The 13,763-nt window shown below is 53.1% G+C and overlaps 1 protein-coding gene across 2 annotated transcripts; it reads left to right on the top strand.

Moving 5' to 3' along the window:
* The first annotated feature begins 413 nt into the window (after window positions 1-413).
* Window positions 414-6,093, top strand: ORMDL3 (ORMDL sphingolipid biosynthesis regulator 3). Of its 2 annotated transcripts, none has more exons than XM_008582013.1 (4): window positions 414-499; window positions 2,922-3,120; window positions 3,877-4,028; window positions 4,449-6,093. In XM_008582013.1, the coding sequence occupies exons 2-4, from the start codon at window positions 2,947-2,949 to the stop codon at window positions 4,582-4,584; spliced, it is 462 nt and encodes a 153-aa protein (XP_008580235.1). In that variant the 5' UTR covers window positions 414-499; window positions 2,922-2,946; the 3' UTR covers window positions 4,585-6,093. The 2 variants fall into 2 exon arrangements, with proteins under 2 accessions (XP_008580235.1, XP_008580236.1); XM_008582014.1 differs by lacking the exon at window positions 414-499 and adding an exon at window positions 1,865-2,002.
* Window positions 6,094-13,763: the final 7,670 nt, after the last annotated feature.

Raw genomic sequence — 13,763 nt, 5'->3', positions numbered from 1 at the left:
GGGGGTGGGGGTGGGGGTGGGGCCCCCGGCCCGGCCAGGCGCCGAGCGCGAGGTCCCTCGGCCGAAGGTCTTACTTAGGAAACCCCGGCAACTGGACCGGCCCGTGGCTCACGGGGGAGCGTAGTGCTGCCAACGCCAAGGGTTAAGATCCCCTTACCAGTCATCTTGAAAAAAAAAAAAGAAAAGAAAAGAAAACCCCAACAACAATAAGGATTCCGCCTCCTCGCTCCTCCCTCTCTCGGGTTTAGCGGGGGTTCGCCTCGCGCTCACTTCACACTCCCACCGCTCTCCCGAGTCAGGGAGGTTGGGCCCGAGCTGGGAGGTGGGCCACTGTGGTCCTGCAGGTTGGGGGTGGGCAGGATGGAAGTGGCATTGTGGCATACTCCCACGGACTCCCCGTTGGGGTCCCCAAGGTCCAGGCCTGGACGTTTTGTGCTCCTCACCCAGAAGGCAGGAGGTTTGCTGTTTAAAGAGCTGCCCTTATCTGGGGAAGGAAATGGTAAGCTTCACCTGGTGGCTGCCCTGGGGCGCACTCCGGCCTTGGCTTGAGTGTCTGACAGACTGGCTGTGCCCGTGTATTTGAGTGTGGAGCCAAGAGGGAGGGGAGGGAAGCTGGGGGAAAGAGCTTGCCGCAAAAAAGTGCTTAACAGAACAAAGTTGCTGCAGGCTCTGGTTAGAGGCAGGTTATGAAACCACATCAGGGGCTGGTGCTGGCAGCCACCTGCCAGCTATAGCAGCAGAACTTTTCCGTCTCAGCTGCTATCCACCTCCTCTACCTCTGCCAGCCTCTTCGTCCTGTTTCTCCACTTCTAGGAGAAAGGTCAGTTGGTTATTTTACTTATGGAAGTGAAGTGAGCCCGTAGTCGCAAGAAAGTTTCAAGGGTGTTTCTTGGCTGTCAGTCTTTTTCTTAGTTTATTGATCTCTCCTGTCTTTTGTGGGGGGTGGTCTCCTGGGGTTTTCTGCTCTTAGGGCACTTCGTGTTCAGGCTCCAGGAAGATCTTGTGATCTGGGATTTAACAAAGTCTTGGCATTCCTGGACAAAATACGGGGGAGGGCTAGAGATCTTTCTACACCTACACCACTGTAAGTCTGGGTTATGGAGAAGGGGGCAGCAGTTTCTGGTCAGACTTGGGGAACTCTTTGCCTCTCCTTAGTCAGTGGTAGGTCCTTCAGAGCCCTCACTTCCCAGTCGGACGCTCTCTCGCTCTCTCGCTGCCAATGGAGGCTTTTACCTTTTACATAGTAGGTATCCCAGGGGCTGTGTTGGGTAACTGAGGCTCCAAGGCCCTGGGAAGGTAAACAACTGAGCCAGTAAGGGTTTTCTTGTTCCTTGGGTCTCTGTTAGGTCCAATTATCCAGCCTAATGGGCTAGGCTGATGGGCCCCAGGAGCATCACTTCAAGTTTGCACCCCAGGCCAGCTCATGTATGTTTGCTTGTGGGGAAGATGTGTTGTAGGTCACATTTCCCCTGAGGTCTTTAAGCTTGGAGCTGTCTGAGAAGAGGAAACTTGCTCCCATTATCCTGGAAATAAGGAACTGACCCCTGAGAATACTGGCTCCTGTGCAGGCTTAGCTAGGATCCTAGCCAAGGATAGATAGCATCTGAGTCTGAGGGGGTTGGCTGCAGCAGGGTGCAGGGGGTGGCCTTCTGGACATTTCCAGAATATGTCCATCTGGGACTCCTTTTTGCATTCCCCAGGAAAGATGGGGCTGTTACTATGGTGATGACCTTAGGGTCTTTAGCAGGCAGGACCTCAGGTACGGAGGTGAGCCAGTATACAAGTACCATCTGTTTCTACTTTTTGCTGGTCACAGGGCCCTCAGGGATCTGGGGACAGCCAAGCTCTGCGCAAAGGACAGATCATTCCCCTCCTTAGCTTCTCTGCTTCCTTCTCTCTGCCCATTCTGGGTTGCTGCCACCATTGTTTCCTGGGCTTCCAGGACAGCCCTCCTGGTTCCTCCTGCTGCAGCACTTCTACCATTGGAGCTGGGCAGAAAAAGGTGCTGGGAAAGGGGAGACGGAGGTCTGGATGGGCAAGGCAGAGAAGAAATGGGGCAGGAGGGAGGCCACCGGTATGGTTTTGTGTCCTTGGGAGGGGTATATTGACGTGGGTTCTAGATGTGCATGGGAGCTGTAGGTGTTTGGCCACGTTCTCTATCCTTGCCTCTCCTCTGGTGGGGTAAAGGGCAGTGGTGGTTTGGCAACAAAGTGGGTGGCATCACAAGGGTTAGCCTGAGTGGCTGCCAAATTGATAAAACATCTGGATGGTTGTTTTTTGTCACCAAGAGGGAGCTTTCCAGGTCTAGACAAAGGTTGTCCCTAGCCTGTTGTTTTCTCCTTTCTTCCTCCCTCCCTCTTTCTGCCGGTCCTCCTGGGTTAGGTTGGGGGAGACCCAGGATTGGAAAGTTAGGGGAGGTGGGTGGAAGTAGTGACCCCCAAATATTTCATCCACTGCTGTCTGTGCCCACAGGCCTCACCTCCTTTTACTCTTTATGGGCTTAAGAGTAGGAGGTGTCCCATGTCAGCCTCAGTGAGACACAGTCCAGCAGGGGTTACACTGAGTGAGAATTCCTAGTGGGGAAGAGTGCCCTCGTGGGAATGCTATAGGGGGTGAGATTGGGGGATGGGCATTGACTTCTCAGCTCTGGGGCTGAGTGCCTCTTGATGACCTGTCCCCCAGGCACTGCCATGTCTGATGGGGTGATGTGTGGGGCAGCCTGGTATTTATCCCAGCCCAGCAGCAGGAAATGAATAGAGCTAAGTCCACATGGACTTTCTCCAGCCTCCATGCTTGAGAATTAGAACAGTGGAACTGCCTGGGGTTGTCAGGGAAAGGAGAGCCTGCCTCTCTTTGGGATTTGGAGTGTGAGGGGCAGGGAGAGCGGTGTGACCTGTCTCGCCTGTGCTGCTTGTTTGCAGAGCAGTGGCGGAGAGGGGCGGCAGGATGAATGTGGGCACAGCACACAGCGAGGTGAACCCCAACACGCGGGTGATGAACAGCCGTGGCATCTGGCTCTCCTACGTGCTGGCCATTGGGCTTCTCCATGCTGTGCTGCTAAGCATCCCCTTCGTGAGTGTCCCTGTCGTCTGGACCCTTACCAATCTCATCCACAACATGGTGAGAACGTGCCTGCTGCCTGCCCCTGACCGTGCGCGCTGCTCTTTGGCGGGGGTGGGAGGGGTGGAGGGGTGGATTGAGGAGCAGGAGGAGCCTGCTAGACGTGGGCCAGAGGTCAGGGGGACTTACTGACAACTTCTGTCACCAGAGCCCAGGCCCAGCCCTTAGCCTTCTGCCTCACTCCCCCTTCTGGGTTCCAGCCCTGTGCATGCCTATAAGAGTCATCAAATCTGCAGATTTGTTCACATCTCCAGGATGGGGTGGCTTGTGGGCCTAGGAGATGGGCCACTGAGAGCTGAACAAAGGGCTCCAGAATGTTCCCAGGACCCAGGAGTCCTGGTACAGACACGCCCCTTTCCCAGGTTAGGATCTTATCCTTCTCTGCTCCCTCATCACCTGCTAGTTTGTACCTTTTGGTGGGCAAGCAGGGGTCTTGTTCCTTCCCATCAGCTTGCCCCTCCCTGCTGGCATAGGAAGACTATGACTGGGTCAGAGGGGCCGCACTTCTGTGCCCGTTCTGTGGCTGATTCCTCCTGGGTGTTCCCCTCCTGCCTGGACTGCTCGCTCCCTCAGGGGGATCCCCTTGTTCTCCTTCCAGGCTCCCTGCTGCTCTGTCCTGGCCTCCAGCTCATATCCCCCTGCCCAGCAGAGGGAGACTCCAGATTACCTGGAGCTGCTTCTGTCTGTGACTGGTGCAGGAGCTGAGCTGGAAGGTCTTTGCCCTTTGTATCCTCTAACAAAGACCCCTTCTTCCAGGGCATGTACATTTTCCTGCACACGGTGAAGGGGACACCCTTTGAGACTCCGGACCAGGGCAAGGCGAGGTTGCTAACCCACTGGGAACAGATGGACTATGGGGTCCAGTTCACAGCCTCTCGGAAGTTCCTGACCATCACACCCATTGTTCTGTGAGCACCTTGGCTAGAGGAGCACACCAGCAGGCAGGGCAAGGCCTGGGGTACCCTGGGGCCCAGCCAGGCTTATTAAACCCCTCCTCGGCTCAGTTCTAGGGACGAACAGAGGAAGAGAAGTTGGAGTATCCCGGGTCTTACATTGTGCTCAAGCCCTGGGTCTCCATGGCCCTGTCTCTCCTTAATTGGAGTTTCCTTCCTTCTAATGAGATAGGCCTATAGGCCTGGGGTGAAGCAGGGGTCTGGGCTGGGAGGGGCCTCTTCAGTCTGGGAGATTTTGCCATCCTACTTCTGGTTTGGGGACCTCTCCTACAAATCCTCGACTGTCAGGATTCTGCCTCTCCCAGCCCAGGGTGTGAGGGAGGAAGGGGTCCTCCAAGCAGTCTTTTATATCTCTCCCCTACCTTCCCCTCCCAGGTACTTCCTCACCAGCTTCTACACCAAGTACGACCAGATCCATTTCATCCTCAACACTGTGTCCCTGATGAGTGTGCTCATCCCCAAGCTGCCCCAGCTCCATGGAGTCCGGATTTTTGGAATCAATAAGTACTGAGGGTGCAGCCCCTTCCCCTGCCCAGGATGGCTGGGGAAGGGTAGAAGGCCTGTGCTGTGATACTGAAGACAGAAGGAGCCTCTGGACACTGCCAGAGATTTGGGTTGAGCCTCTGGGCCTAGTTTACCCCCTTGCTTCCCCCAGTAGCCGACTTGGAGTAGCTTGTAGTGGCGTTGGGGTGAGCCCTTTGCGGCTCTGACCCCTTCCGATTTTTTTGATCTTTTCCTTTTGCCTTTTGAATAGAGAATCCATGGGGGTGGTCATGGAATGGGCTGGGCTCCTGGGCTGAACACAACCTGTGAGGTTGGGACAGGAGGCCAGGGAAAAACCCCTGTTCACTTGTTTACCCTCAGGTGGCCAAAGCACTTTAACCCCGCAAGGGGAGCGGAGGGACGGTACAGCTTCTGGGTTGCTTCACTTTAATTCTTAAGTCTTTCGGGTGCTACTCAGTGTGTGCTTGTATGTATGAAATCAAGTGTATGACGGGGCCTCGCCGCTGTGGGTGGAGAGCTGTCCAATACAGGTCTTGGGCTTTTGGCAGCTCTCCTACAACCCCCCTGGGTACTGGGTGGGAGTGGGGAGGGTAAGGAGAGGGAAGGTGGGGTGGGTGTGGATGGCCTGGTCCCAGAGGTGAGGGGGCCAGGGCTGCTGCCATCTGGTCCTGCTGGAGGTTGTGGAGCAGGGGGATAGTGAGTTGACACTTAGAAGAATGGGGCCGAATGGCAGCAGAGGAGTAGTGGGAGGGAGGGAAGGAGGGAGGGCTGAGGAGAGAAGCTAGGCCCAGCCTCGTCCTTTGGGTTGTGAGTAGGGAGGAGAGCAGGCTTGGGGGGTTAATTTGCCCACAGAATGGTGATGGTAATAGGGAAGGGAGGCTACTGTGGTTTTGAAACTCCTGGGTTGGCATGAGGGGGTGGACGTGGGTGGAAGAGGTCCATGAGTCATCCAAGCACAGGTCCAATCTGACAGCTGTCTCAGTGGCGTGAGGGGCGGGGGGAAGCTGCAGCAGAGATGATGGGTGGTGGGGCCCTCCACAGCCCCTCCCCTCCATAACCTCCTCCTGCAGACTGGTGCTGGGACAGGCCTCTCATGTGGCATGCATGTGTGGGGATATGAGGCCACCCCCATGGGGTTGGTGGGCTCGAGCAGGGCAGTGGAAGTAGCAAGGAGTGGCCTGCAGGTGCAGTCACCTTGGCCTGAGAAGAGAGCTGGGGCTGGAGCCTGGGCCTGAGCATGGGCTGGAGAGAAGCCGCTGTATCCACCCCAGTCCAACTAGGGCAGTGTTAACTTTTGAAAAAATGTGGATGCCTGTGCTCTCTCCCAGCAGCCTGAGGGAGCAGGGGAGGTCACCGGCCCTGTTTGCTGCCTCCTGCTCCTCCACCTCCCACCCCGTGTATAATAGGGAACTTTCACCTCAAAATCTTTCTAAGCAAAGTGTGAATAGGATTTTTACTCCCTTTGTACAGTATTCTGAGAAATGCAAATAAAGGGCAATGTGTCCCTGTTTCCCCATGTCTGGCCTCTGCTTCCTGGAAGGCCCTGGGGGAGGGGCAGGGGTATGGGCAGTGGCGGGGGCCGCAGTTTGACCCTCTGCCTGGAAAGTGGGAAGGACTTTGGGACTGTTGTTCTTCCTGTTGCCCCCAGCAAGGAAAGCCCAAGGGGGCTGTGAGGGAGCTGGTGGAGGCAGCAGCAAGTTGGAGCAGAATCCCGCTCTGCTGGTCCCTTTGCCAGGCTGTTCCTCTGGACTTCACAGGCTGGCATGTAGAGTCCTGTGCCATGGCTAAGGAAGGGGTCAGTCCAGCAATGGTTCACAAATAGAGCCAGGGATCCCAGTCCTTCCCTCTGAATCCCCCATCCCTTCCTCAGCTCCTCACTTCTCTTCGCAGTCGCTTCTGCCCTGGGAGGGCTGTATTTCCTTCTAGCCTTTCCGTCCAGAGGAATTTTCATGCTTCCTTTTCCCACCATAAGCAGGAGTGGAAGGGGAAGAGGCTCACATGGCCAGGAGAGAGAGGAGTTCTATAGTGGAGGAATCCTTATCTCCCAAAGACACTGGCCTTTCAGCATGTTCTGTGCGATATCATTCCCAGGACAGGTACAAAGGTCCAGGTGGAAGGGAGGAGCTGTCCCCAGCAGCCTGGTCTCCTCTTGCTCTCATCCAGCATGACAACATCCTTGGAATGGTGTCAGGCAGTGTGGGATCTTTGCCAAAGTCTTGCCACCGCCCCCCTCCCCGCCGAGTGGGGCTCACATAGTATTGGGAGGAGAAATGCAGCCACTGGGCTCAGTCCTGGGGATTGGGGTGCCCTGGTTGCTTCCACAGGCCTGCAAGGGTACAGTCAGGGTGAGGTGGTAGGGCACATCAACAACAAGCTGGGTTCAGATCCCTGCTCTGCTACTTACTAGCTGTGTGGCTTCGTCAAGTTATTTCTCTGAGTTTCAGTTTCTTCCTCTGTTGTATAAGGATAATGCCTTTTAGGGCTGTGGTGAGCATTAGCACAGTGCCTGGCATGTAATAAATACTTAATACATGGAAGCCATATTATTATAATTGTTACCACCACCAACGTCATCTCCTTAAATGCCTGAGGCATTCAGTGGCCAGGAGACAGGTGGTTATCTCTGAGGGAGGATTGAGGGGTGGGGCCAGAGATCTCCCTGGAGAAGGAGGTGGGTGGAGAGGGTAGGTGGCATCCAGATAAGGAGGGTTGGCATCTCCTTGAGAAGGGTACATGGGAGCATGTGGCTGAGTCCTTACAGGCCCAGCCTGTTCCTGACAGGTGTTAGCTGCTGCTGCTCTGAGTCTTCCTTGTTGCCCACCATTGTGCCACCATTGTTGGGGCATTGACTTGGAACCCATCTATATTCCATTTCTCTAGTCCAAACTCAGTGGATTGCCTGGTCCCAGTGTGCCTTGCTTTGCACCATTCCCTCGCCCAAGCTCACCTGGAATATATGTCAGGATCTCCCATCCACTCCTGGGGTCCTTGAGAAAGTCTGGGGTTCTGCCTTATCTGCCTCCAGCTCAGTCGTAGTGTGGCTTAGCTAAAGGCCCGCACAGCCCTGCCTAGCATTCCAAGAAGTGCTCCGCCTGGAGAACTTTAAATTTCGTTATTATAGCTTGCTGAGACCGAGAGGCAAGGAATGGTGCAGAGACCCTACAACCTCTGTATTAGTCTGTTTCTGTTGCTTATAATAAAATACTTGGAATTGGGTAATTTACAAAGAAAATGAAATTTATTGCTTACAGTTTCTGAGGCTGGGAAGTCCACAGTCCATCTGGTGGAGGCGACAGTGACCCAGGGGTCTCACATTGCAAGATGGTGGAAGCAGAGAGAAAAAGACAGACTCTCCTTTTAAAGCCCTCTGAACTAGGGTCAGCCCGTGGCTCACTTGGGAGAGCGTGGTGCTGACAACACCAAGTCAAGGGTTAAGATCCCCTTACCAGTCATCTTTAAAATAAATAAATAAAGGCCTCAGAACCACTCACCTGTACACCATTTTTAATCCATTCATTACTGCACGGTCCTACAATCCAATCACTTCTTCAAGGCTCCACCTTTAATTACCATAATAGGATTTCCCACCCTCTACAGTCACAGTGGTGGCTAAGTTTCTAATACATAAAACTTGGAGAACACAATTCAAACTTCAATGAGTTTTGCAGGGACATAATTCAATCCACTACAACTTCCATTTCTGGTGAGCAGTTGAGGACAGACAGGAGGTGGGTGGCCTGCAGTCCCTCGGCACTGTCTTTCCAGAAACAGAATTACTAGGTTGGGAGTGAGTTGAGAGTTGGCCACCATGATGGGGGGTAGGGACAGAGAAGGAAGGAGAAGGTGGGTAGGTACCTGGGCCAGGCAGAAGGGACTTAGGGGAAGGTGGCCAGAGACAGGGTAGAGACATGAATCCCATGAAGCTGTTGTTTCCTTCTGAGGCTGACTTACCAACTATCTCATTGAGAAATGATTAGTAGGGAGGCACCCATCTAACTGCCTTGCAGAATACAGCAAGGGAGGGAGGCCCAGGAATCAGAGCCAAGGGAAGAAATCACCAGTTGGGGTTGGTAATATGAGGTCTGGCAGCCATGCCTCTCATCCTTCCCTTGTTCCTCTGTTCATCAACATTGGTGACAGGCTGGCAGGGGCTTGGTAGGCCTGCCTTCCTGCCCCTCAGGCCCCTTGGAACAAGGGGGCAGCTCTGCTGTGGGAGATGTAGAAAGTGGGTCTCACTTTACCTACGAGGGGCAATTACTGCTCTTTCTTTCCTCCAAGGAGGTTCCATGATGGGTAGAGGAGAACCTGGGATCTGGGATGTTTACCCTTTTCTTACTGTGTCATGGCTGCCTCACACTTCACCATATCTTATAATAAGAAAAAATAACATGAATGGCAAGCCATTCCAGGTCCTGGTCATCCTGGAACCTTGGGTTCTTCTTTGACCCCAGGCTGCCGAGGCTAGAAGATTTAAAAACCTGGACCAATATCCTCCTCCCCCAAACCAAAGTTGGCTTCCTTTTCTCAGCTGGTCCAGGCATAATGCCCAGCGTGTTTGAGGAAATCATGAGTTGAGGTCTGAGAGATGGATGCTGGAGGGGCTATGATTGCTGTCAAAAGCACTGCTGATGTTGTTAGATTCCACTGCTTCTGTCTGATGAAGGAGAACAGAAGTTTCTTGAGATGCCAGTACTACAGGACAGACCTCACCCTGAAGGACATGCTGGAGAGAGAGGAGGGTGAAGAGCTGTTTGATGAACTGGATTTGATGAGGTGGATGAGAGAGGGCTAGCCAGGAGACCTTGCCCGTTTCTACTCCATCCAAGTCTCAACTCCCCATTGCCATCAACCTAGTCAACCAATCAATGAGAAACTGGAATTTGCACATACACATCTGCACACCTCAGTTTAAGAAAAAGCACAGCACTGGGCCGGCCCGTGGCTCACTCGGGAGAGTGCGGTGCTGATAACAATTCGGATCCTAAATAGGGATGGCCGGTTAGCTCACTGGCTGAGCGTGGTGCTGATAACACCAAGGCCCCGGGTTCGGATCCTATATAGGGATGGCCGGTTTGCTCACTGGCTGAGCGTGGTGCTGATAACACCAAGGCCCCGGGTTCGGATCCTATATAGGGATGGCCGGTTTGCTCACTGGCTGAGCGTGGTGCTGATAACACCAAGGCCCCGGGTTCGGATCCTATATAGGTTTAAAAAAAAAAAAAAAAAAAAAAGAACACAGAAGAGCTGCATAAGGGGAGGAAAGTGGAGGAAGTGGAGACATTTATATTGGAAACTTCCTAAATAGTCTTCCTTTCCCATTTTTTTCCTTTATAAATAATTTGCTTATAAGTTAGCTGAATTCTTTCATGTGTTATATGCTTATCATTTAAATGGATATGTAAGGGCCGGTGGGGCACGTGTAAGTCCAGAAGAAAATTTGACTCCAGTGGACTGTACCCTTCTCCTTCCAGGTGAAAGGCTGAGTTTTTAGTTCTGGACAATGTGGATTCAAAGGGAGAGTTGATAGTGAAATTACCCAAAGAAATAACCATTGCAGGCAGCCTCCAGGGGTCCCACAAATAGAAAATCAAGATATTGGAGAAATGGATATGCCAGCAATATCTGGATACCCTTGAGAACAGGTGAGGCTGGAGCAGGGCAGCAGTGGGGAGGGAGGGGAGAGAAGCCCATCTTGGGCACCAAGGGCATTGGGGTTGGGGCACTTGGCTGGCACAGTCTCGCACCTTCTACTCTCCCAACCCACTCCTTTACTCAAGCACATCTTCCTCCTCTCTACCTTCAGAATCTTTCTCATTTGTCCAGGAGCAGCCTCTAGGAAGCCTTCGTCTGGTGCCCCTAATTCACTCACATCCCTGCTCTCCTCCATGGTGATTAATTACTCGGCTTGAACAAACCTGCTGCTTTCAAGAAGCTTCTCTCCTCTGCTCACTTATTTGGAGTTGCTGTTTCACTCTGCCTTGCGGGTAAGTCAGTGGTTTCCTTGTCCCTCCTCCCCACTGGACTGGGAGCAACTTGTGACAAGGGACTGACTTTACTAACCTCTCTGAATTGACCCCCAGCACACCATAGGTACTTAGTAAAAGGGAGCTGAAGTAAAGCACAATGAAGTCAAAGAACCCGTTTGTAGGGAAAGTAAAGGAAAATGGTCAGAGCCCCTCACATGTTCAGAATCTTGCCAAGCATTTGATGTAAATATGCACGTGTGCCCAGGTATTCCTTGGTTATTGTCTAATGTAATTGCTCATGTGCACCAAGGTGTCCTAAGTGTAAAGGACAAGTGGCTCTGATCCATGTCACCCCCCACTCCTGTGATGCCCCCAGGGGGCCATAGGGAGGCCGCTATTGCTGCTGGAGGCTGTTGCTGCCAGTGCCCCAGGATGCCCCGAGAGGCCACTGCTGCTGCTGCTAGTGTTGAAGGCTGAGCTTGTGTCATCTGCCAATGACTCCCAGGATCTTTCCCAATTATGTAGCGTGGAACTGCGTGTGAGGAGTCTCTGACCCAGCCTGGCATGTGAGGGGTCTGGTGACCCAATCTGTACAAAGGGTCTGTGGGCCCTCACCCCTAGCCCTGACAATACAAATGGAAACTTAGTATAACTAAAACAATGAAACATTTTGGCTTTAGTTATAAATTGCTTTAACAATACAATTAGCGTAGCTGCTGCCCAGCCATACAAGTGGCATAGTCGTTGCAGGATTCCGGGCAGATAAAAGAGCCTGGCAATTGGTGTTGTGGGTAGGATGCCAAACATGTGAAGAAGCAGAAAGCCCCTTAGGAGGGGGAGGAAATGTGGCTACCCTTGAGTATGTGGTGCTCAGTGGCCACTTTCAGTGGTTGACTGGGGTCTGGCTGTTACTCGCTGTACTGCAAGCCAACATGGACCAGAAGTCCCATGAAGTGGCACAGTTTCGAGATTTGCAGCAGAAAGCAGACAGGTTAGAAATGCAAGTACATGCCCTGGAGGCTGAAGTACAGCAACAGGTCACTCCTGCTTCCGACACCGGGATGATGACAAACCCAATGGTGAGTTGGGGGTGACTGTGCATCTCCTGGAATGACCTGCTGCTCATCAGAAAGTGAAGCACAAGCAGCCTGTGGGACTGGGGGGACTGGTAGGCAACCTATGTCCCATCTACCCAGGTCGAATTGGTTGGCTTAGGGAAAAAGTAAAGCGGCAGAAACAGGGAGAGCCCCTGGCTGCTGCAGTTAGGGGACCCGGGATCCTGGGAGCCATTGGGCTAGGGGTGGATGGTGTGATGTGCTCTGGAGAAGATGTAGTAAACACATGTCATGTTTGTCCAAAGGCAGATGGCTTGCTGGGTGCCACTTAAACCCAAGAATGCTCAGAGGGTGCCACTTAAACCTGATGGCTTGCCGGGTGCTGTATAAATCCGAGAAAGCAGATGGCTCACTGGGTGCCACTTAAACCTGAGAAGGCTTGGAGGGTGCCGCAAAACCCAGTGACTCGCCAGGTGCCATATAAACCTGGAGAAAGAGTGACACATGCAGATGGGCAGATGCCCCAAGGATGGGTGCCCCTGCAGTATTTCAAGTATGTCTTCACCTGATGAAACTGCGGAAAAGTTAGCCTCCATTACTACGTGCCTGTCTCCATGGCAGCAGTTACAGGACAGCCACAGATATGCACAGGGTGGGGCAGCTACTCCTTGATGAAATGGGTGAATGCAGCTGTTCGAACTGCGTGGACTAAGGCTGCAGAACTGCGGGAGGCTGTGAGTGAATGGCATGTGTTTGCCAATCTGATTCAAGTAATTCAAGAGCCCAGGACGGGGCAGCTGGATGCTAATAGCCAAGACAATAGGAGAAAGACCCTGAGGATGTTTCAGAAGTTTGGGAGAATGCCCATCCCATCACAGACCCTGAGGCCTAAGAGAACTGAGTTTCTTCTGAGGACAGACCTGGGGCACTGCTGTCCTTGGGAAAGTGCTCCCTGCATCCCAGCTGCTCTGGGTGGAGCAGCCCTGCCTCAGGCGTCTCCAAGTGTGATTCATGCAGCAGCTCCAGAGAGCATAGGGCTGAAAACCTTGGTGGCGGCTGTGTTGTGTTGAGTCTGCAGGCCGGCAGAACACGAGAGCAGTGGAGTCATGGCAGCCTCCACCCAAATTTCAGAAGACATACGGAAAAGCTGAGGGACTCAGGCAGAAACCTGCTGCAGGGGTGGAGCCACCGAGGAGGTCATCTGCGGAGCAATGTGGAGCAGCGGAGTGGGTTTGGAGGCTCCACAGAGAGCCCCCACTGGGGAAATGTTTAGGGGAGCCAGGATGGCGGGACTGCCACCAGGCGCCCAGAGCTGTGGGGCTGATGGCAATGTGCAGTGTTGGCCTGAAAAAGCCACAGGCACCAGGGCAAGCTCAATGGGCTGCACCTGGCAGAGCTGTAGGAGCGAGGCTGTCCAATGCTTTAGGGATCCAGATGCCCCAGTGTGCTTAATGTTTGCCCTGTTTGGGTTTCAGATTTGTTTGGGGCCTGTTTTTCCTCTTTCCTGGTCTATTCCTCCCTTTTGCAATGTGAATGTGTACCCAATGTCTGTCCCACAGTATCTTGGAAGTAGATAAATTTTTGACTTTTTACAGGTTCACAGCTGAAAGGACTTTTGCCTTTAGTCTCAAATGAGACTTTGGATTTTTGAGTTGATGCTGCAACAAGCTAAAGACTTTGGGACTGTTGGGATGAAATATGTAATACGTGAATGCAAGGGTCAGTTATCCTTGCTGAGGGAACATCACGGAAGATTCTGAACATGTAGATTGTATGGCAAGGGACCCTGAAGGGATGGATTGTGGGGAAAGTGAAGGAAAATGGTCAGGGCCCCTCAGCTGTTCAGAATCTTGCTGAGCATGTAAATATGCACGTGTGCCCAGGTGACCCTTCGTTATTGTCTAATGTAATTGCATATGTGTACCCAGGTGTTCTTTGGTTGTCTGACTCCACCCAGGTGTCCTGGGTTATTGGACTTAAGTATAAAGGATTAGGGGCTCTCTCTAATCCACAGTGCCCCCAACCCTTGGGATGCCCCCTGGGGGGGGGGGCTGCGGGGAGGCTGCCTTTGTTGCTGGAGGCTGTTGCTAGGAGGGCCCCTGGGACACCCTGGGAGGCCACGGCCACTGCTGCTGCTGCGAAAGCTGAGGATTGAGCTCTCATTG

The sequence above is a fragment of the Galeopterus variegatus genome, unplaced genomic scaffold (genome assembly GCF_000696425.1).
Source record: "Galeopterus variegatus unplaced genomic scaffold, G_variegatus-3.0.2 Scaffold2504, whole genome shotgun sequence".
In the NCBI taxonomy this organism is placed as follows: domain Eukaryota; kingdom Metazoa; phylum Chordata; class Mammalia; order Dermoptera; family Cynocephalidae; genus Galeopterus; species Galeopterus variegatus.
The sequence above is the reverse complement of the archived record's forward strand: the minus strand, read 5'-3'. Positions and strand labels throughout refer to the sequence as shown.